Below are 24,079 nucleotides of genomic sequence, written 5' to 3' on the forward strand. Positions count from 1 at the left end.
GACAGCAAACAGTGTCACAAACTCTTTTTCAAAGTATTTTTTGTGTCGTTTTCATTGGATATTTAATTTTGATTTTTTAGGAGATGGGGGGTTATTACAAGTTATACTTAATGTGCCTGAATTGGTGTTTACCTTTATTTCTATAGAAATTCCCAGATATTTGGGGCTAGATTGTAGGTTAGCGGTCTGCTGAGTATATAACAGTTCATAGCCGTGCTGCCCCAAAAGCAGACCAAGAAGTGAACTGCGATCCCATGATTCTCACCCTATTAATCCAGAGAGGAAATAATTTACTACTGGTCTTCTTGTTGTGTCCCATGCTCAGCTGCATTGGCTGGAATGTCAGGATGGAGGTGGAGCCAATTCTCGATACATACCCTGCTCATCCACTCACTCTCCACCCTGCTGGGTATGGGGGGAGCAGCAGCCCCAGAGAAGTTGCCTCCCCATCCACAATGGCAGGTAGCCCATACTGAAAAAATAAGGGTGTACCTTACATCTCGTAATTCCCATGTTGTAAGAGGCAGGTCACAGTCCTGCCTCTTCATTATTCATAGGCAGGTTCAGTCTAATATTTCAATAGCTGGTTCATATATGTTCTCTGTCTTGCAGGAAATCCTTCTTCTCTGGTCACGCCTCCTTCTCGCTCTATACCATGTTTTATTTGGTGGTGAGTACCCTTAATTTTTTGAGAGCCAAACCTGTTTCCACACTGCAGCATCCCCACATGGGATGCTCACCCCCACTTGTAGCAATTTGGCAGCTGATTACATTGCTCTGACTACATCAGAAGACTGCAGGGACTGAATAAACAACTGCCATTAAAAACTCAAAAATAGTTGAACTTTTTAGCATTGTTTGGTCTTGTGACTCCTGAAATTTCTGTCTGGTTACACAGACCTTGGCTGCACCAGGACTGTTACCAAATCTCCAGATCAATCCTGCATTCCTTGCACAAACTCTCACTGAAGTCAACAAGAGTTTGGGGTGAGCCAAACAAGGAAGCTGCATCACCTAAGATCAATGCACAGGGGCTCTATTTAGGGTTATATTAGGCAGCTTGCTCTGGTCTCTGCACTTGATGAATATATAAGCCTAACTGGCTGCCCCTATAGCTTAAAGTCTGGTTTCCATGTCACATTTGGGGCCAAATCTGAAAGCAAAGCAGGTGAACTGGCCTCCCCACACAGTCTGATCCAAAACAGTGGCCTGGTCTGTTTTTCTTTGTCAATGAAAAATGGTTCTGCCCTTCCTCTACTCTGCCCTTGAATAGAGCAGTGTGCCAAGGTGCTTCCTGCCTGTAGCTGCTGGAGGCATGCTTGATAGCACTCATGAAACAACCCAGCACAGGTCAATTATGGGTGGAACTACAGTAAACTTTTTTGGAAAGGGGATTTGGACTGATTTGTGCAAAAAATAATTAGGAAAAAGGTTTTTGGATACTTTCAAAGATTTGCGGCCCCCATATCTCCTGTAACCTTAGATTGGAAACCAAAGAAACAGCCCTGCACTTATGAAAACCTTAAACATGAACTTTTATTTATCCACGAGCTGCACTTCCCCACCTCCTCTTTACTTTGCCATCTGAAAAGATAAATTACCTCTGCTCTCTCCTGGTTTTTTACCACCCTCCCTCAGGCTGGAAGCAGGTTCTGTAATTTAATTACTGGGTTTTTAGACAGTTGGGGGGGTTCCATTCATTGATTTCCTCATTTTCTTTTTTCTTTTCTTGAAAGATTTCAAATTTATTCTGGAAACATTCACGCCATTTCCTCTCAGCGACATTAAAACAACGTTGTCAGTGAACGGCTGGGGATATTGATGTGAAAGGAATTGAACATTTCCCACCCCACCCAACCCCCCCTCCCAAAAAATTGGGTTGAATGTTGTGTTTGTGTGTGTAAGAGAAAGAGAGACCCAGGGTTGTGGTAACAGTTCTGCACGACAAGTTTCTGAATAACTGTTTTGTTTTACCCATCAACAAAAATCACTACTTCAGTTTTCCATGAAATAGTAACTCCCCCCGACCCCAGCATGCTGTCAGCAAGTGATCTCTATTTATATACCCTTAAGTACAGCAGCTTTAATTAAAGTTAACAGGTTAAAAGTTCCTTTGCCGTGTCAGGAGAGGAGGGGAATCATTCATAGTGCCAAAGCCAATGCAGTGACATTTCACAGAAATCTAAGCCCTTAATGGCTGATTTGCAAAAACTTTCCAAACTGAGCTTGGAGCCATTGCTTGCCATGAGCATTAAATAAGGTTCTGCAAGCAGTCAAGTAGGTCATCTCTAAGAGGGTTTCAGGCTTGACTTCAGGAAACTATGAGGACTGGCGGTTTTAATTAAACAGGTGGCTGGTTCTGTCAGAACAATAAGTGAGGCTGGTGTTGTCTTTCTGTGTTTGATCCCATTGTTTGCTAGATTCTGCCACCACCCTTTCAAGGCCTCTGCTGATCCTGATACCACAAAGGAGTGGCTCATACTCTTAAATCGTAAGGACTCTGTTCTGATGCTTCCTTTATTAAAATACATGGGGACAAATGTTGAAGTGCTGACTCAGGCAAATCCCTTCCACTTCCTTCCTGAAATGTGCCGGGTGCCTTCAACAACAGTTAGAGATGCAGGTCAGCATCTCTCAGGATTTTTGCCCAACTGGCTTCAATGGAAGTTGACTAAAGACCTCTGAGTTTCTCTCTCCTATTAAAAGCACTGGGTGGGTTGTTTTATTCTCACAAACTTTTCCAGGTTTTTTCTACAAGGCCAGCAGTTATACAGCACATTAGAAACAAAACGGCACACTGGCAGTTCAGATACGCAGGATGGGCCTGACCTATAAATGCTCCATGCTCTGGGTTCCCTGCAGAGGCCATAGCCAGGCCTGGAGATGGCATCTTGCATGAGATGCTCCCATGGAACGTTAGGAACAATGCTTGTTTTGTCCTGCCATTTTTCACCACTTTGCCCCAGTGCCTCCCATATTTTTTTCTCTGAGCTCCACAGTAGGCTACCATGTGGCTTTTAATGACTGCCTTGTATTTGGGATAGCGCACAGCTGAATAGTTGCGGCCCATAAGCCTTCTGCTAAGCTCCTCCAGAGGGGAAGCACTCTCATCTGAATCTACTGAGAAGTGCATTGTGAGACAGGGCCTCAGTTTCAGCTGTTAGCAGGCAGTGCTGATATATCAGAGAGAGAGAGATTGCGGCCATGGCAAACACCAACAGTAATCAAGCTCTGATTTCTCTTCCCTGTCCCTGCCCTTCCCATCGTCCTCATATGGAAGCACTTTGGCTATCAGCGCTCTGCAGCGTCTGCCTCTCTCCCTCAACCCACTAGAGACTGAAAACAAAACATTGTGGAAACCGGCTTTTGACCGGTACAGCCTATGTCCTGCAAGACTGCCGTCTGGAAGGCACCAACCTCTGCTCCTTGACTGGGATATAGCAAACTGACCTGTGACACTGGATTGGTTCCCTTTAGCCCTCTGGATGGAGGATTACTGGTCCAAAATTCCCAGAGGTTTTTAAGGCTTGAAAGACTGAGCTAGGATTGGTAGCAGGCACAGTCAGGCTCTCTGTTCAATTGTGCTCATAGAGCTGGAGCAAAAATTACACTCTTGTGTTTGATGGAAATTGAAGAGGGGGAGAAAAAAGAAACAAACAGAGACATAGTTGTGTATAGTCTATGTCTGACGTCAGCAAGCCAGTCCCTCTCCTTGTCCTGTAGTGGCCTCCTCTTTGTCATTCCACACCTTCCTGCCACTCCATGAGAGAATCTTCTCCTTTGTGTTTTCTGCCACCAAAATCATAATGAAAATGTACCATCCCGGCACAAAATCCATTGTACTGAAAGCTGATAATGATAGAAAAACTAATGATATTGTATTAGCAGGTGTTAAAAAACCCTCTCTCCTTCCCAGTTGACTGGGTGAGAGAAGCTTTGTGAGACTGGTTTGAAACACAGATAAATCATGGCAGGGCACTATTTTTGCATGCTTCTAACATGTCTGGGTGTCAGTAAGTTTGATGGATCCAATCAAGGAATCATCTTGATATAAACAAATAGTTTGCTCTCCGATTCCTGAGAAGCTGCTCAGCAAAAGTTTGGCTGCTGCACTGCTGAGGGCTTGTATAATGAAGGGCTTGGCAGGAGCCCGTGGAACAGGGTACTGGCTGCATATTTTCAGGCATGTCCTGCAGATTGGGGGTCATTAGTCACCAGGACCTTTTTTAAAGACATGCTTGGACAAATTTATGGGGGCTTAGTGAACAATGCAGGACACTCATTCAGTGGTGAAGCTCACCCTCAGCAAGTATCTCATTCTTAAATGATCAGCCCCAGGAAACCATTGAGATATTGTGTTTGTGAGTGGGTGGGTATCTAAAATAATTCACTGATGTGCAAAATCCTCTGTAAAAATATCGTTCATGCAAACCTTCCTTTTCAACAGGTCTGTACCATTCATTGGCCAGATCTTTGGCCATGAGAGCCTAGATGGAGACCTCAAATTCACTAGGAAATATTTACTTGTGTGGGGAAACACTACCAAAAACTGTCAGACAGCTTTAGAAAATGTGCACATTTTGTGGTGTCCAAATATGGGGTGGATTTAGCATTCCTGAAGGATCAGAGGGGTATCCGTGTTAGTCTGGATCTGTAAAAGCAGCAAAGAATCCTGTGCCACCTTATAGACTAACAGACGTTTTGGAGCATGAGCTTTAGTGGGTGAATACCCACTTCGTCGGATGCACCTGAAGGGTGCCTGACCGATAGCCCAGCCTGTCATTTATCCACAGAAATGATCTAGAGTAGAAATAGCAGTGCAAGATTCCCCCATAGTGCCCAACCCATGTGCTCCAACTTTGACCTGGAGAGTTTAGCCCTGGGGATGAGAAGATGGGACAGTCCTTGGCTTCCCTCGTGATGCTGTCAACTAGTGTAAATTGTAGTGGCTTTTTTTTTCCCCAGTGAGAACATTTATCCACTAGGAACTGGACTGATAAAATATCCAAATGAGGCCAAGAGTTTTGTTACTATTTGCCCTCATTAGTGAAATAGGAATAAATACTAAGTACCAGAGGGGATTCTATATGCCTAATCCTTATGGAAGTGTCTCCGGGAAGACATTTAATACACACAAAAAGCACTTGGGGCTCAATTTGAAACACAGATTCAGGGCTACGTTTTGTGTCATTTTCTTGTCATCAGAAACGTGCAATTAGTGTCACTTGCTTTGTATAACAGTTTACAAAGGGAAATGACTCTCTGGTAATCGTTTGTACTAATTTTTCTTGCCCTGTTACCAGTTGGCTGAGTAGAACCATAATGCTTATTGTAATTTTTATAGTGGGATGGGTGAAGAGGAGTTATACAATTTGGTTTGGAAATGGCTGAGAAAGTTTGACTGTATTTGTGTGCACACTAAGGGCGTGTCTTTACTAAGGGGAAAAAAGGAGGTGTTCTTCACTCAAGATAAAACCCTACTGAAGACAAGGTGGTTTGTAGTTTTCACAGGAGTTAGCAGGTCAAGTTAAAGACTCCGGGGAAGCTGGGGATTTATTTCAACCCACTAATGTGAAAACTACAAACTGTCTGATCTGCAATAGGATTTTACTTCCTGGTAGTTAACTTGAGTTAAGAATACACCATTTTTTTCTCCTCCGAGTGAAGACAAGGCGGAAGGTCAGATAAGGCCCATAAGGATGTTGAACTACGAGGATGCAGATGGCCTGTACAACAGGACTTTTCAGCCCATGTGGATCATAGAGCTAAGCACAGTGGGGAAGAAGGGGAAAGCCGGTGGATTCTAGGGTGGTCATTAACCTGAAGTAACATCTTTGGATTAGCTACATTGATGCCCTAATGCCCTGAACTGGGCTGAAGGGAGATTTCTATTCCTCAAGCCCTGCAGAAAGTTTCAGCTTTGTGCAGGGAACCAGGCTTTTACTCGGAGTTCTTTTCTCTTCTCTGAAAACAAGAATAGCAGAGAATTTCCCCCCCACCTGTCAGTGAGCATAATTAAGGAGAAACATCAGTTATTAGCCTGCAATTCAATGCCACATGGTGACGGAATCTTCATAATAACATCACAACTATCTGAGTTCTTTTGTATTCCAGGGATCCTCATTCCCTCATGAGAGCTGAGATGCCAGCAGTTATTACTTAGGTTTGCTGTTATTATGTCACCTTAGATTAACTGACTGATTGCAATCCTTTAGCATTGTTCTTTGCGTGTGGCTTAGTGGGGAGAGCTGGGTCATGAAATACTCTGTCTGGTCCAAGAATGGCGTGCAGATGCAAGCTCAGGGGATGATCTGGAGTCATAGAATCATAGAATATCAGGGTTGGAAGGTGTCATAAACAGATAGCTAAGGGTTAATGTTATTTTACCTGTAAAGGGTTAACAAAGGGAACCAAACACCTGACCAGAGGACCAATCAGGAAACAATACTTTTTCAAATCTGGGTGGAGGGAAGTTTTGGGTGTGAGTTCTTTGTTCTTTGTCTCGGTTTGGTGACCCTCTCGGCTCTGAGAGTGATCTTTCTATCTCCAGGCTTTCTAATCTTCTGTTTCCAAGTTGTAAGTACAAGGATAGTAAGACAATAGGTTTATATATTTTTTTTGTATTTACATGTGTGTAGTTGCTGGAATGTGTTAAATTGTATTCTTTTTGGATAAGGCTGTTTATTCATTTTTTCTTTTAAGCAATTGACCCTGTATATTGTCACCTTGATACAGAGACCATTTTATGTCTTTTCCTTTCTTTTTTATATAAAGCTTTCTGTTTAAGACCTGTGGATTTTTTTTTTTTAGTGGGGGCTCAAGGGAATTGAGTCTGCAGCTCACCAGGGAATTGGTGGGAGGAAGAAGATAGGGGGGAAGAGAGAATCTCTTTGTGTTAGATTTACTAAACCTGACTTTGCATACCCTCTGGGTGAGGGGGGAGAGAGATTGATCTCTCGGTACTTGTGTTTCAAGGACTTGAAGCAGGGAATCTCCTAGAGTACCCAGGGTGGGGAAATCTGGGAGGAGGTAAAGAGGGGGAAGGGAAGTAGGTTATTTCCCTTTGTGGTGAGACTCAGGGCATCTGAGTCTTGGGGGTTCCCCAGGGAAGGTTTTGGGGAGACCAGAGTGAGCCAGACACTGGAATTCTGGCTGGTGGCAGCGATATCAGATCCAAGCTGGTAATTAAGTTTGGAGGTTTCATGCTAGCTTCTCATGTTCTGAACTCTAAGGTTCAGATCTGAGTAGGACAGTTATGACGGAAGGGACCGCAGGAGGTCATCTAGTCCAACCCCCTGCTCAAAGCATGACCAATCCCCAGTTAAATCATCCCAGGGCTTTGTCAAGCTGGGCCTAAAAAACCTCTAAGGATGGAGATTCCACCACCTCCCTAGGTAACCCATTCCAGTGCTTCATCACCCTTTCAATGAAAAAGTTTTTCCTAATATCCAACTTAAACCTCCACCACTGCAACTTGAGACTTCTTGTTCTGTCATCTGGTACCACTGAGAACGTCTAGATCCATCCTCTTTGGAACCCCCTTTCAGGTAGCTGAAAGCAGCTATCAAATCCCCTCTCATTCTTCTCTTCTGCAGACTAAACAATCCCAGTTCCCTCTGCCTCTCCTCATAAGTCACGTGCTTCAGCCCCCTAATCATTTTTATTGCCCTCTGCTGGACTCTTTCCATTTTTTCCACATCCTTCTTGTAGTGTGGAGCCCAAAACTGGACACAGTTCTCCAGATGAGGCCTCACCAGTGCCGAATAGAGAGGAATGATCATGTCCCTCGATCTGCTGGCAATGCTCCTACTTATACAGCCCAAAATGCCATTAGCCTTCTTGACTACAACACTGTTGACTCATATCCAGCTTCTCGTCCACTGTAACCCCTAGGTCCTTTTCTGCAGAACTGCTGCCTAGACTGTAGCAGTGCATGGGATTCTTCCATCCTCAGTGCAGGACTCTGCACTTGTCCTTGTTGAACCTCATCAGATTTCTTTTGGCCTAATCCTCTAATTTGTCTAGGTCCCTCTGTATCCTATCCCTACCCTCCAGCATATCTACCACTCCTCCCAGTTTAGTGTCATCTGCAAACTTGCTGAGGATGCAGTCCATGCCATCCTCCAGATCATTAAAGAAGATATTGAACAAAACCAGTCCCAGGACCGACCCTTGGGGCACCCCACTTGATACTGGCTGCCAGCTAGACATGGAGCCGTTGATCACTACCCGTTGAGCCCGACAATCTAGCCAGCTTTCTGTCCACTTTATAGTCCATTCATCCAGCCCATACTTCTTTAACTTGCTGGCAAGAGTCATTTAAGAAAAATAAGTGTTTGGTTCAAGCCCTACTTGGCTGATAATTTTGTGGTTTCGATGGGATCAGGGCCAAAATGTGACCCCAGGTAACCATCTGCAATTAAATTTCAGATTACGCGGTCGACAAAAGGAAGAAAATGCAAATGTGCTTTTGCTCCTATGAGGTCTTTTGTGCTCCTAATCCTGCAGTTCATCATCAGTCAGCTAACTGTATCCAGTCAGGCTAGTGGACTTTGCCAGGGATGAATTTGGCTTAGAGAGTCTTGCCCAAATAAGCATTCCAGGCTTTGTGCCCTCTTCAAAGGAGGGGGGGGGGAAGGGTGCGTTACATGGAAGATAACGTCAGGTCAAGTGTAAAGAGTTCAGTCAGGGACACATGATAAGGCCCTGCCAATGCTCAGAGCAAAATCTTAGGAAAGAAAATGATGACTTTCCTAGATCTGGCTGAAAGTAGCCATGTGATATGGATGGGGTGAGTGGAGAGTTCTATTTGACAGCCAAGTTACTTACTCAGCACCTTCCTCAGTAAACGACTCCAAACTATAAGGATTAAGTGTATATATTCTTCTCTGCCAGCCTGCTCCTGACTTGTAATCCTGCAGATGGACACAAACTGTTGTCTTGTTCTGTTTCCTTAGGCTCACTTGCTGACCACAGTCTGCTCTCCCTGACATCAGTGGAAGTTCCCTGGCAGGAGGAAAGCTATGTATTGCTCCTAAAGCCATCTGTTCAGTGGTAACTGCTCCTCTGCCAGCACTTCCAACAATGGATAGGCTCTCTAAATAGCTACTACTCCATATTATTGCAGATCACTTCATCCTTCCTTCCCTCTTGCGTTTTGTCAGGCCTGCTCCTTTTCATCATTATATGTTACTTTCTTTTAATGCTACACAGTGGGCTGCAGTGGGAATGACATATTTTACATTATTATCTTACCCCCAGCCGGGCTCACCCATAAACTTCTCCTACATGGCAGCATTTACACATTTAGCAGAAGCCACTTGCAAATTGCTTACAGTCTGCTCTGAAAAAGATTAGTGGAGAAGCTGCTGGGGGTTTCCTGCCTTACGTTATGCCACTGATTTTTCTGGTGCCAGGAGATTCTGATGCTTTCTGTTTTTCCTTTAGCTTTCTGATTTGCTTTTCTTTTCTTCTCCTATGATACGTATTTCACACACACACACACACACACTCCAAGGGCTACAGTTTCAATATAGCTTCAGTCCAGCCTCCTAAATTCATGCCTGGAAATGTTATGTTTTAGGTACAATATTCTATGTATTTATCCTCACTACCACCTGTGAGGTAGGGAAGTGCAATTATCCCCATTTCACAGAGGCAGAACTGAGGCACAGAGAGGCTAAGTGACTTGCCCATGGTCACACGAGATGTCTGTGGCAGAGCAAAGAATTGAATCGGCGTCCTCCACGTCCCAGGCTAGTGCTCTGATTTTTGGACTGTCCTCCCTATTGTACTTGCATGTTTTTTGTATGTCAAAAATCAGGTGTATGTGCATAAGGACATAAGACTGGCCATACTGGTCTAATATAGCCCAATATCCTGTCTTCTGATAGTGGCCAATGCCAGGTGCCTCACAGGGAATGAACAGAACAGGGAATCATCAAGTGATCCATCCCGTCATCCACACTCAGTTTTTGGCAAACAGAGGCTAGGAACATTCAGAGCATGGGGTTGCATCATTGATCATCCTAGCTAATAGCCATTGATGGGCCTATTGTCTATGAACTGATCTAGTTCTTCTTTGAATCCTGTTATAGTTTTGGCCTTCACAACATCACCCAGCAATGAGTGCCACAAGTTGACTGTGTGTTGATGTGCATGCAACTCGGGCATCTAGAAACCTTAATTACCTAATACAGGCATGCATTGCTTTTGTCCCATATTTACAGAAGGACATGTGCCAGTCTGAACTGTGTGCACGCAGTGCCTGATGTGTGGCACAATTAGGACACAAACAGGTGCACTGGCACATTTTGAAGACATTTTTTCTCATTTTACCCCCAAATGTCTTGAGTCTGTCACTGTTGAGCTTATATTCTATTGAATTTCAATGCTCATTTTTAATTGGTCATTTTTAAATTAAATTCTTGCTTTCTCTACTCTGATTGAACTCTTTAGTTGAAGCCTTTGGGCTGCATTGAGGAGAGGACAGGGAAGTAATTCAAATCAGTATACAGAAGGGGATAGATGCATTATTGCTGCACATCAAACATTTGAAACCTCTTTCTTAAGGAACTGGAATGAACCCAGCATGAAGCTTTATGCGTGGCTTAAGTTCTTCTAGCAAAGCTGAGGAGCACTGTGTGTAAAGTGTAATGCTGTATACAGGGTCCATGCTTGTATCTGAATGAGACAGAGGCTGCAATCTTGCATCTGAACATCATTGGCAATGCAAATTTAGCTGACGTCCCTCAGCTGCTTTAAAAACCACCACCCTAGCTCCCAAAATGTAGACTTTTAAAGGGACAGCACTATCTCTGTATAACAACATCAGGAAAGTGCATTTGAATGATAACGGGAGCAGATTGTGAGCCCCTTAAATCCTGTTCCACAGTATCTTATCTCCACAATTGGTTCCCACTGATTGATTTCTTAAGGAGTAAAGGACTATTCAGTATGACCAAGGGTATCAGAATTTGGCCTAGAATGAGCACATAGACATTTGAAAACCATTCAGAAGCCAGTTCACTGTTAGTGAAACACATGGAAGGTGCTGGTTCTGTGAATAAAGAAGTGCCTACTGTTAGAAATAGTTTTAAATTGCTATGTAGTGTTGCACTGTGCTATTAAATAGCTTCAGTCTTTCACTTCAGAGATGATTGCATTTTAGCAGTAGCTGAAGTGCATGTACTTTGAGCAGTGCTTTTAAATCCTTCTGGATGAAAGATGCAGTGTGTTTATAAAGCATTTTTATGATTAACTAATTCTTACCCTAGCATATAAATTATTATTAAAAATGGAAGTACAAATGAGTGGGAGTGAATTTACCAGTATATATATTGCTGTATTCCAGAGACTCTGTAATGTGCTTTGGCCAACACTGAGCTGCTTTGGTACTGCTCTATTCAATCCTAATTGGTTATCAATTTGGATAATTTGAAGCATCTGCTAGCTTGGTGCAAATGCCTCTTCAGATCATTTTAACTTTATTCTGTGTACTTTTTCCAAAAGGGGCAAGTGAAAGGTTTGTGAAACAAACCCAACATATTAAACCATTTAGTATGGCTTTCCAGGTTTGCCTTTGCACAGCGTTACTGTGTTTTTGGGGATACTATGGAAATATTCCTGGGTTTGATTCTTATTTACACAAAGGCCACATTACACCATTCTGCCAGCAGAGTGGCTGGCCTAGAAACCTTACTGAATCACCATTTTTTGACATGTGGCTACCGGCTATATTGTCTATTTCATTGGTAAGGATGGCAGAGCTGTGCAGGGTGTTTAGCTGGGCCACAATTCTAGACATTAGCGGGGTATTGTATTCAGTCTTGCAAGTGTTAATGAAGAAGCTGCTGCTCCTGTCCCCTGCCCAGGCATCCACACACCCCAGACAGTGCTATGACTTCCTGACCTACATCCTTTCCACATCTCCCCCATCCAGTCTTCCCCACCCCCGTCTCCGCTTCCTCACTCATGCACAGGAAGGGAGCACTTTCTGGGAGGGCACTGCTCCTCTTGGCTCTGCCTTGGGGGGGTGATCGGCCTCAGGCAACTTTGATTTGTGGACAGAAGGTTCCAGTTTTCCTGTCGTCTCTTCCCGTTTGGTTTCCCCAGTTCCCACAGGAACTTGGGAAGTAGGTTGTGCCCACCGTTTGCAACGGAAAAAAGCTCAAGATAACTGTAGGGGGGACAATGTCCATTTGACATCACTTCAACTTCTTCACTTCAGGTCAAGTCCTTTTGTTTCCCCTTGTAAGTAAAAGTAACATTACCCCCCCCCACACACACACCCCTCTATATTTTGAGTAACACAAAGGCACTGCAGAATTCTGTATGCTGAGGGATCAGGGCTCAAGATGGCAGAAAGTCTTTCCTGATGTGAGTAGCCCCAGCATAAGGTCTGCTTGTGCGAGTAGTGAGTGAACCCCACGTAACACATCAGTTATTCTGGAGCAGGGCTGGCTCTTTGTAGGTCCATTAATAATTATCCTCTTTGCACAGACTGAAGGAGGTGGCTATGGGCAGAGCACCAGCTTTTTCTTGCTGAAGGGTTCCTGCCTTTAGATAAGCAGCTCGCCTCCCTCTCAGATTAGCTTTTTATTGGTAAATGCCGGTAAATGTCAAGTTCACAGTCTCCACACAAACTGACAAAACATATTTCCATTGATGATCATAGAAACTGACAGATGGACAAAGAAAAAAGTGAGAACTTATCAGCGCTTGCTATAAGGGTATTTGCTTTGTATATTTTGACACGTGCTGTTGGTTCTACACTGCCCGTAAGTAATTATTGTCTGACCACTCCCGTGCCCAATTTCCCATGGTTGTGAAATATAAATGGATAATAGAAAAAGATGATTAAATCCATAATTCTGCATAACTGAAAATTTAAATAGATAAAATTGGAAAAAAATGCTTAAAAATAAACATCGATGTGATCTGCTCAAATTATAAAAATAAAATAAAAATTGAATTCTGCCAAGCCTAATTCTCAGTCTGGCTAATAGTGTTAATACGAACTCTCATTGTGCTGCTTGGCAAATGTTAGAGAATTGCTGTTTTTCTCCTTTATCTTCAGCAGGCTTATTAATGCAGAATGAACTGGAATTGAAAACGCTCAGTGGTCTGGACTGCTTTCTCCTAGGGTCCATCTACACCAGGGGTTCTCAGACTGGGGATTGGGACCCCTCAGGGGGTCGTGAGCTGTCAGCCTCCACCCCAAACCTTGCTTTGCCTCCAGCATTTATACTGGTGTTAAATATATTAAAAAGTGTGTTTAATTCCTAAGGGAGGTTGTGCTCAGAGGCTTGCTATGTGAAAGGCGTCACCAGTACAAAAGTTTGAGAATCACCGCTCTGCACAATGAGTGGCAGCCCGCAGCAGCCAGTCTCAGTGTCCGAGTCCACAGACTCAGGCTTGTGCTACAGTGCTAAACTAGGTAGACATTGCAGCTTGGGCTGAAGCTTAGGCTCTAAAGCCTAGGGGTTGGGGCTGCCTCACAGTCCAAGGTCCAGCCTGAGCCCCCCAGAAAGCCAGCTCCCCCTGCCTCTGACCACTGGATTAGAATCCCACCAGTTGTGCTGCCACAATGACTACCTCAGGCACCCAGGGCAGTTTTTGTTATCGGAAGTAATTCATCTCCTTGAAAGAACCCCCGTCCCCTTCTGCCTTAACACGCTAAGGACCAAGTTCTGCCCTTGGATACATGCATGAAATTCCTGCTGTATCCAGTGCAGCCAGCTGCATGGATCCAAGGGAAGAATGACGTTCCTCCACTCCATTGCTACAGCTAGCTAGAGCATTTGTTCTCTGTTGCTGCGCAGACGGTAATCAAGTTGTAAAATTAATGCTCCCCTTTGTTTTTCTTTTCTCTCCTTAGTTATATCTGCAGGCCAGATTCACATGGAGAGGAGCCCGTCTGCTACGTCCCCTTCTGCAGTTTACCCTGATCATGATGGCATTTTACACAGGATTGTCCCGTGTGTCTGACCACAAGCATCACCCTACGGATGTGCTGGCAGGATTTGCACAAGGAGCCCTGGTGGCTTACTGCATAGTGAGTGGCATCTCTTACTATTGCACTGATGACAGGGCAATCCTGGTAACACTGGAGATGCTGATGGGCATAACCTGTGAGAGGAGCTATTTACCATGGTAGGAAAGCCAGCCAATTCAAGGCAGGTGGGGCTGTTGAGAGTTAATATTTACATGGTGGATGGCTCTCTCATGTGGGCCGCAGTGTAAACCAAATGCCTCTCTAAAACTCTGTCTTTGCTGGGGGCATGGATGTTGCACAGAGCAGGTCGGGAGTGCTATTAAATGGGAGCCAAATAGGACTCAATCCTGCATCAGAGAACTGCTGCAATGCCACCTAGTTACTCCTGTGCAGCAACTGCTCTGAGGCTTAAGAGCAGAGAGCCTCATTAGCAGGAGGATGGCTGTTAAGCCCCTGTGTCCTCAGCTGTGCACGTTGTCCACCCCTGAGCCCACGCGGGGCATTTGACAATGCTTTGCAATGAGGACAACCACACGTAGTGCTTCCCCCTACTTCGTGCTAATGAGTAATAACACCAACAATGCAGCAGCCAAGGATTTGCAGGATCAAAACCCATATGTAAAATGTAGAGAGTCTCCTCTACAACTCTAGTTATGTAAAACCCTCACAGCATCTTAAGTGAAGCAGCTGAGTTCTGCTCTGCCCTATCAGCATTAGGGTCAATATCTTCGCTGATTAGCAAGGATTCAATTATTAGTGGCCCTCTCCAATCAAGCAAATTACCAGTGCAGCTCAGGGAGGCTAACATGCAAACAGTGGTAGCAGTTTTCCCTCAAAGGCTACACACTCCTTTGTTGATGAAAGCTGTGTTGCTTTTCAAGGCTCTGCAGAGGATCTATACAGAATCAAAGATCCCAGAAGACTGTCTTGGAGGTGGGGAACACATATGTTCCCTTCAGAGTTAAACCAAAAAAATTCCCTGCCTGGGAATGTGGATCTTGGGTTTGTTCTTTTGATTGCAGGTTTTTTGTTTTGTTCTTTATGTGGCAAAAAGGTTTGTGAGAAAATGGTTTAGAAAAGCCATGATTGCTTGTCTGTCGCTGCCTGGCTTGTTCTCATGCAATTTGCTTTCCAAAGGATGACCTGATTGCACAGTCCTTTAACTCAAAGTGACACATGTAAACGTTTAATGTAGGCAGAATGGGAGGCGCCGGCTCTGTGTAATGACGTGATTGTTTTCAGTGTATTATCTTGTTTAGAAACAAAGGGATGGGGGACTAAAGTAATTATGTGGCTTTAGAAACTCCTAAAACCAAGTTTTCAAAAGGTTACACACTTTTTATTTTGCTTGATCTGAAAGTAAAGTAAACCTCGAGGCAAGGAATAAAGTTCCCTAGAGGTTTATTCGCAGGAGTGGAAAATAGGTTGTTTGTGCATTTTCCACTTATTGATAAAATGCTAAACCTGTGCAACAAAAAAAAAAAAAAGAAAAAAAATGCTGGAATCTAGCCGTTCAAAAAATGATTAACCCCTTTGAGTATGAGAGTTGGGTTTTGCCATTGCCAAGTGCCCATGCACCATTATGGCTTTGTGTCAGTAAATCCTAAATACCAGTGCAAAGGGTTAATTGGTGGACGTCTTCCACATAGACCACTGCTATGAGTGACTTTCCTTCTTACATTTGCCTCTTTTATGCATAGCAGGAGCAAAATCATTACGGTTCATATGTATCTTTTGTTCAAATGTCACGGTTTTCCTCAAAGCCTTGGAAACCTTTTAATATTCTTAGCAGCCAATTAAAGCAACAACACATCACTGTTGAAAGTTCTGGGAGCTAAAAGGTCCTAGGCAAGCTTTGGAACAGTGAAGCAGTTTTTCTCAGTTCACGTGCTTCATATCCAGGGCCGATGCAACCATTTAGGCGACGTAGGCAATCGCCTAGGGCACTAGGATTTGAGGGGGTGCCATTTTCTTCGTCAGTGACTGCTGCGGCCATATCTTCGGCCGCCCTGGTTGCCACTGGCATTTAGGGAGAGGGAGCTGGGGCAGGGGAGTGCGGGGAGGGCTACCTGCAGCAAGTAAGGGGGTGGGGGGGCAGCACGCAAGGGAACTCCCTGCCCCAGCTCACTCCTCCCCACCTCCTCCCCAAGTACACCAGTACTTCCCTGGGCCTGCGCCGCTTCAGCAGCCCCCATTGGCCTGGAGCAGCGAACCGCGGCCAGTGGGAGCCATGATCGGCAGGACCTGCGGACAGGGCAGGTAAACAAACCGTCCCGGCCCGCCAGAGGCTTTCCCTGCACAAGCGGCATCCCAAGTTTGGGCAACACTGCTCTGGGCATTAACTGTATATGTAGTCAGACTGTTTTTTTATGTGTGCATTTCCTAATTCTCATAACCTTCTTTTTGTCACTTTTTGAAAGCTTTGTCACAGGTAGAGGGGGGAAGAATATGCACAACATGATAAAAGGATGAAACATGAGATTGATCTAAGTAGTGGCTTCTGAAAGACAATAGGGGTCCAGATGCTAGAGACAGACATTCGTACATTTCCTGCCTAGTGACAAGTTGCAAATCTGGTGGTCTCCTCCCTGACCCTTTAACAGATGGCAAATTGTAGTGGGCCAGGAGGAGGGTGAGAATGTTGCTCCCATAGGCTGACTTTCCTGTGACGAAATAAATCAACATAGGAAGCAGCTGCCTGGTTATTTCACAAACAGACCTGGTCTTTCTCTTCTAGCTCAGGGCACACCCACTCTACTCACTGCTCTTTTGTAGGCCTCCACTGCTAGCCCGGATGTGGAGAGGGCACTGGTCATTCATTGCCCTGTTCCTACTGCCTGGAAAAGATACAAGGGGCTTCCAGTGGGATTCAGACCCAAACTCCTGTCGCATATTTGTCCAGGTGCAAACAGCTAAAATGTTCTTGGAATCCTGAACTCACTTGTTTAAAAAATGAGGACCAGGGTTAGTATTTGCCCAGTATGGGCCTATATTTCTTTTCTTCATTTTGGGGGGATGGTTGGAGGCTCCCTTAACAGTAAGGGCCACGGGCTCTAAAAAGCTGCTAGGCTGCTGCCACTGTGAAGCCACTCCAGGGCTCCCTGCAGCTGGAATCAGGGCAATGGTGCAGGAATGAGCAACCTTCCCACCTCCTGCCAGATTAAATTGTGGGTGTGTCAGAGGAACAGCTCGCTTGAGTAGAGGAGCCAGGATCAGGCTCTCTCTAAGTCCGACCTTAGACCTTCTCTTGTAAGCAATAGGCATTTGTTTTCATAATAGAATTCACTAGCTTCCAGTTCCATCCTTTGCCTAGGGTCAGACTCACCCCAACTGATAGCCCTAGATCCTACAAATTTGCATGCTCCATCTACCACGATGTCCCAGAACAACTCAGAGATCACAGGGTTGCATCCCTCCCACCACCCTGCACAATTTCCCTGCACTCCCACGCCTAGCTCTTCACTTTCTCTTCCTCCCTCTCTTGCCCAGTTGCTAACTGCTTGTAGACTAGAAGTCTTCAAAGGAATAAATAGTCCTGTAGCACCTTACTTAAAGACTAACAGATGTATTGGAGCATAAGCTTTCGTGGGTGAATGCCCTCTTCGTCAGATGCATAAGCCACAGCGCAGCTGCAGAGCCATTCCGTAGCCACAGCTGAAACCTTGAGGTTGCTGCAGTGTCCAGAGTCCTAATGAATCCCATCACATCCCCTCCTATAAAAGAGGAGTTAGGCCTGGGAGTAGGATGACCAGATGTCCAGATTTTATAGGGACAGTCCTGATATTTGAGGCTTTGTCTTATATAGGCGCCTATTATCCTCCACCCCCGTCCCGATTTTTCACAGTTGCTGTCTGGTCACCCTACCTGGGAGCTCCCAACTCACTTCCTTATGCTCCCACCAGATCCTAGCCCCACTCTCACTTTCATATTAACCTAATGACCCCTTCCCCCAGGATTCTGCTACACCTTTGCAAAACAGATTTCAGACCAGTTCTGAAAGCTGGAAACTCATTGGAACCAATGATGCAGGGGCAAGATTTGCCTTGAAATGAATTGCTAGTTACTATCAACCGTTACAAGTTATGCAGTTCTTTGGCTTGCCATTTCCTTGTTGAGCTAATCAGCTCTTCTCATAGAACAATAAACTCCTTCTTGTCAGGGAAACCTTTCTGGAGACGCACACTGAGTAACTTCCCCTTCACTTGGCTGGGGCTCTCCCTCTGTTACGTTACTAGCTGGTGAAGATGATAAAGCCAGACTTGACCTTTGATTCGCAGGGCATTCAAGGCCTCCTTGCTTAGCCACAGTTCTATCACTCCCTAGTACATTGTGTCAGAGAAGGGTGACTCAAAATGGTTCTGAAGAACAGCCTTCCGCTATGACTCAAGAACTGTTTCTCAGGCTGTTAAGTGCAGTAGTAATCATGCTGTAATTCTCTGTGGAAGCCAGTTGTGTGTTTCATCTCCAAGAGTTACCAAAGCTAAAAGTTGTAGCAGATGCATTTGTCCTTCTCGGCCTGAAATAACAAATGCAAGACATTTGTGTCAAGCACTTCCAGCTGATGAAACATTTTTACTTGGAGCCAAAGTGAAATATGATGAGAATTTCCAAAAATCAAAATAGCGGGATAAGCAGACTAATACAGATCACGTAGTTTACACAAGTGGAAACATTTAAAGAGACGAGATACCTTTTGGTTTCAACTCTTAAAAGTCATATTAGTTTGTTTTACTGTGGTGTATCTGAGTATGGATTTCTTTAATATGATGAAAAGAAATGGGATTATTAAATGGAAATATAAGATACTGACTTAGTTTGTATAGTTCAATCCCAGTTCTCTGCTGTCAAATTTTCTTTATGGGTGGAGAGCACCTTCTACAGGAAGTGGAATAAATCCAAGTAAAAACTTTGCACATTTTATTACCTTTTTTAGTCTTAAACAGTTCAAGCGTTAGGAGGATTTAACACACTGTTTTGATCCTAAAAGATCATGTTTCAGGATTTCTGTAAGTGTGTACGTAGCCTCAAGCCACGCTAGAGAGAGAATGTCCGCGTTTTCACTCAAGGAAAAGATTTTTTTTTTTTAATGTTGGGCCTCTTATGCTTTTCTGTTCCAGACGAATATTTACGGATAAGTAATAAAATTTGAAAAGTGAAGGATTCAGACTCCCAGTTTCTCAGTTTTAGAAGTCATTTCAGATCAGGCCAATTCTCCATCTAACCTTGTTTTCTGTCTCTGATAGTAGCTTAGAAAGATGTTGAGGCGGAAAAGGAATACTCCTGCTGAATAGTGCATCTGGACAGCCATATGATGAGCAAGGGAATGAGAGGGAAATGTCTTACTGTCTTTACCAATAAACCACCCTGATGCATGCGGCTCAACAACCCTTGTATTTGGACTAGCTAGTGTAATTGTGTAGTCTAGTCTTATTCATGTAAGCATCTTATCTCTTTTCCATTTGATTGTGTTAAATCAAGGGCACTTCCAGACACTGCAGTAGGAAGAGATACAAATACATTTATTATTCTAAGGCTGCCATCCAATAAGCTTGATAGGAATGCAGGACTTGCTATACCAGATCAGCTCACCAGTCCATCCAATCCAGTATCCTGTCTCCACCAGATGTTTTAGAAACCCCATAATGGACCATTAAAAAAGGGTAACTCTTCCTTAAGGGAACCTTAACCCCACACCGGCCAATGATTGGCTTATGCTCGGAACTAATAAGCTTCTATGGAAGGTTGTGGAATCCCCATCACTGGAGGTTTTTAAGAACAAGTTGGAGAAACACCTCTCAGGGATGGTCTAGGCATACTTGGTTCTGCTTCAGCAAAGGAGGCTGAACTTGATGACCTCTTGAGGTCCTTCCCAGCCCTGCATTGCTGTGATCCTACAAAGATTAAAATACCAAGTATCATTCTCCCTCTCTCTTTGGCTGAAGTGAAATGTGGTTCGTTCTGTATGAACAGCTGTCAAATTTCAGTGTCAAAATAAGTTTCAGCTCAGCTGGTAAATTCTGACCCACTGACTTATCAAAAGTGGGGCTGGGAAGTAGCCATGGTGTTTGCTGGCATGTGTGTTCAACAGTCACTGAAGTTTGTTTTTGTTTATATCAAAGTTCTGGTGCTAAATAGCAAAGATAAGTCCTCTCTGCGTTTTGTTGTTTACGGAGAGTTACACTGTCTGACTGTTTTCCCTTCTGGCTTCAGGTTTAAGTTTAGTAAGAGAGAAAGTGCAGCAGTCATGCCGGACTGATAAGGGTTAGGCCAAGGCTGCCAAGGAGGAAATGAAGGTTTCCTCCCAGCACTCTGTTTCTTATTGTGTTTCTGCCTCCCGAAATTGTCAAACGCTGGCCTTTTCACATCCGGCAGCGCGGTTATGTCATTGGGTATGCAGGAAAAGGGATTCAAGAATATCTCCTCCTTCTGTTGGACTCTGACTGCTAGACAGTCATCCTGACTAAACTTCAATTTCGTAGCTCCTGTGTCGTGAGAAAAGGGGAAAGCAGAGTATATCAGGTGGCCCTGATTCATAGATAATTAGGGTTGACAGGGACCTCAGGAGGTATCTAGTCCAACCTGCTGCTCAAAGCAGGACCAATCTCCAACTCAATCCCCAAATGGCCCCCTCAGGGACTGAACTCGCAACCCTGGGTTTAGCTATCCCTCCCGCCTGTTACAGATAGCGTCATTTGTAGAGTAGTTTTAACTTTAGGGCTTTTAACTGCCCCTCAGAGAGAGTTTTAAGTCAGTGGGGCTATTTGTGTGAGTCAGGCAAGCAGGATTAAAACTTTTTTGGGGGGGAGGAGGGTCTTTGAGCCTAGTATATTGATCGTCATTATTATTATTATTATTTTATTATTATTATTGTATAACTGTAGTGCCTAGGAGGCGTATACCTGGACCAGGACCCTATTGTCCTAGGTGCTGTACAAACAGAACAAAAAGATAGTCCCTGCCCCAAGGAACTCTCTTTATTTCTAGGCTTTCAAGCCTATGCTGTGGAGTTGTGTGTTATCCTCTATTTATAGCAAATAAATGCAATCATTTATTAATGCCCACCACAGTTCATACTGAGCCATTATCATTTAATCTCCCAACACCTATGTGGCTTGTAGTCAAGTATTGTACGTGCCTATGCCACAGCTAGGAAAACAGCCATACACAGGCTAAGGGCTCAGTCTTACAAAATGCTAAGTACTCCCTTTGCCCCAGTGGGAGCTGAGGATGCTCAGCACCTTCTGAGACCAGACCCTGAGTCTAAAGAAACATGGTGAGGTGGTTTCAAAGCTGGGATTCGGGCTCAGGAATTCCTAGGTCCCAGTCCTGTAGTCAGTCAGACAAACAAACAAAGAATTTGGTTGCTGTAAAATAGAACATGAATACTCTCTCATTGTTAATCTATCAAATATTGTTTAAGGAAAACTTCTTCAAATGTCACTCCATTGATTTCTAAATTCTATTTACAGGTGTTTTATGTGTCAGATCTCTTCAAACCCAAGATGAGGACCTCCCTGCCTCCTCCTCCAATCCGGAAAGATATCCTTTCACCTGTGGACATCATTGAACGAAACAATCACCACAATATGGTGTAGACCTTTGCAGCCCTCCTCCCTCCACAATCCTCTTCCCCCTCCCCCCCCCCCTTTTTTTTTTTTTGCAAAAATGACTGCTGACAGCAACTACCTGCTGCTCTCAAATCTCATCAGACAGTAGAATGTAGGGAGAGACTTTCTTGCCCAACTAATAAGGTCTTACTCTCTGGCCTTTTCACTTGCAACATTTGCATGAAATGGGTATTGTTCACCTAAGTCAAAAGCAACAATGAGAAAAACAAACACACAAACAGTGATGCCGGAATTCTGGACGTGCAATTGGTTGAGTGTTCATGTTGTAGTGAACCCAAATTGTTCATAGCACAATGAACACTAAACGATTATGTAAAGCCGGCCATCTTAGCTTTCACTGGGAAGATTTCCAATGCCTGTAAGAAAAACTCACAACTAAATTATATAGCACTATATACAAGAAACAGCACTGATTCAAGATTTGGGATTGGTTTCTAAGTGTCACCGCTCTTTTCCCCTCCCTCCTTCTTTTTAATATTGCTTTATTTGACTCTGTTCCATACTGTGATGTTGATTCAGAAGAAGCTTGCCCAGTCAAAAATGTCAGAAGAGTGCCTGGTCATACTACACAAACTTAAATAAAAACCCAGCAATCTAAGGTGGTTCCACAACAAATTGTGCATGAATGAATCCGTTATCCACTTAGAAGCCAAATCTCTTCATTTCCACTTTGTACCTGGTGACATTAGTACTGTACGAGGCATCAAGCCTACACAAAATTAACAAATGGCCTAATTTTAAAAAAGGCTCCCTTCACTACTCCTGGCCCTGATAAATTGCAGAAGGATTTTCTGTGCTGTCGCCGCCACCTTTGGGAGTTCACGTCACTTCAGTTGTTAGTGGAAGATCTTGTGGAAGATATGTTAGCACTATGAATTTGGGATTGAGTCCCAGGGAACAATGATTCTGCAGTTTTAGGACGGACTGCTGGGTGGAACGTCCTAGCCTGGATTTCAAACAGTTTTGAGCATTCCCTCATCTTCTCTGTTTAGGGTCCTGTTTATAAGCCATTCAATAGACATTAGGCAAAATTCTGATCTCAGTTGCATCGGTTGTGTATCAAGAGTGTGTAAAAGAGAGCAGAATTTGGCCTATTTCTCCTAGCTGTTTGGCTTTCTGATGGAAGTTAAAGACAAATATTGAAGATCTATCTTAAAACTTTGAAAAAAAGCTAAATTGAAAAGGGATCATGCAAACCACGTGGAATGGCCATTTGCACATCTGTATTACACAATCCGTCCTATCATTTCAGCTATAGCAAGCTATGATTTTTATATATAAATATTATATAAATAATGTATAAAACATTAAAAATTAACTATGTAAAATATTATTTCTGAAACAATTTTTTAGATATATCCACTATGATTATAAACTGTGTCTTGACCTGTGTTATTTACATTTTGCTGCTTAAAAAAGCATTGAATTAATTTTTTTTTGTAGTTGACTAAAATATTGTAGGTCTGTGGTAGTAATATTTTAATGAAAATAACTACAACTAGAGACAATTGTATAAAAAATCATATTAAATTGTCTGTATTTTTGTAATGTTTCATTTTGTAAAGAGAAGAATATTCAAAGACTTTTGTAGAATACAAAATTGAAGTTTGTATCTGCGAAATTATTGCTGTATAAATGTGCTTTTTAAATAAAAGCTCATAACACAACTAAATATCCTATTTTAACCATGTTCTGCAATTGTGTTGTTCTTAGATTAATCTGAAGAAAATGCTTTGGGGTAGTATATCTAGGGCTTTACACTGCACTGCGTAGATGTTGCATACACCTGTTCCAGGCTAAAAACAGTCCTGAACCTGATCTTACTTTAAATGAGAGCTCTGATGTGGGGGTCACCAAGGGCGTGCCCACACTATGGGTGTTACAGAAGCACCATTGCAGAGTGGTAGTATAGATGCTTCCTACATCGATGGAAGGGGTTTTTCCGTCGATATCGGTAATCCATGTCACCAAGTGGCAGTAGTTAGGGCAATGGAAGAATTTTCTGTTGACCTAGCCGCGTCTGCCCCAGGGTTTGGGTCAGCTTGACCGCAGCACTCAAGGCGTGAATTTTTCATACCCCTGAGCAACGTCGCTAGGCCTGTCTAAATTTTAAGTGTAGACCAGGACTTTGGCTTATTTCTGTCACAAGGCAGAAGTAACAAAGATGGAAGCCCATAGCTAAACCCCTTTATTTACATAGTAAGGATGAGCTCTCCTCTGGCTACACCTGTTTCTTACCCAGTGCTCTTGTGTATGAAGGAGTGGTGCTCAAGGAGCTTGAAATTGACTTCTACTTATTTATGTTAAGGTAGTCCCCTCTCTGCTAGGCATGATGCAAATGGGAGAGACAGTCCTTGCTCTGGGGGGCGTATAGTCTAAATAGAGAACACTGAAGAGGGAAATAGAAACATAGAAGTCAAGTGACTCGTCCACAGAAGATCAGTAGCAGAGTGAA

The 24,079-nt window shown here is 43.7% G+C and overlaps 1 protein-coding gene across 1 annotated transcript in view; it reads left to right on the forward strand.

Annotated features, from left to right (window-relative positions):
- Nucleotides 1-23,273, forward strand: part of PLPP3 (phospholipid phosphatase 3) — a 70,511-nt gene extending 47,238 nt beyond the window's left edge. Inside the window, exons 4-6 of the mRNA XM_030573827.1 lie at nt 613-670; nt 13,880-14,056; nt 21,466-23,273. Coding sequence (XP_030429687.1) covers nt 613-670; nt 13,880-14,056; nt 21,466-21,591 — 361 coding nt within the window. The 3' untranslated portion in view covers nt 21,592-23,273. The remainder of the gene's footprint in view (nt 1-612; nt 671-13,879; nt 14,057-21,465) is intronic.
- The last annotated feature ends 806 nt before the right edge of the window (nt 23,274-24,079 follow it).

The sequence above is a fragment of the Gopherus evgoodei genome, chromosome 8 (genome assembly GCF_007399415.2).
Source record: "Gopherus evgoodei ecotype Sinaloan lineage chromosome 8, rGopEvg1_v1.p, whole genome shotgun sequence".
Classification (NCBI taxonomy): Eukaryota; Metazoa; Chordata; order Testudines; family Testudinidae; genus Gopherus; species Gopherus evgoodei.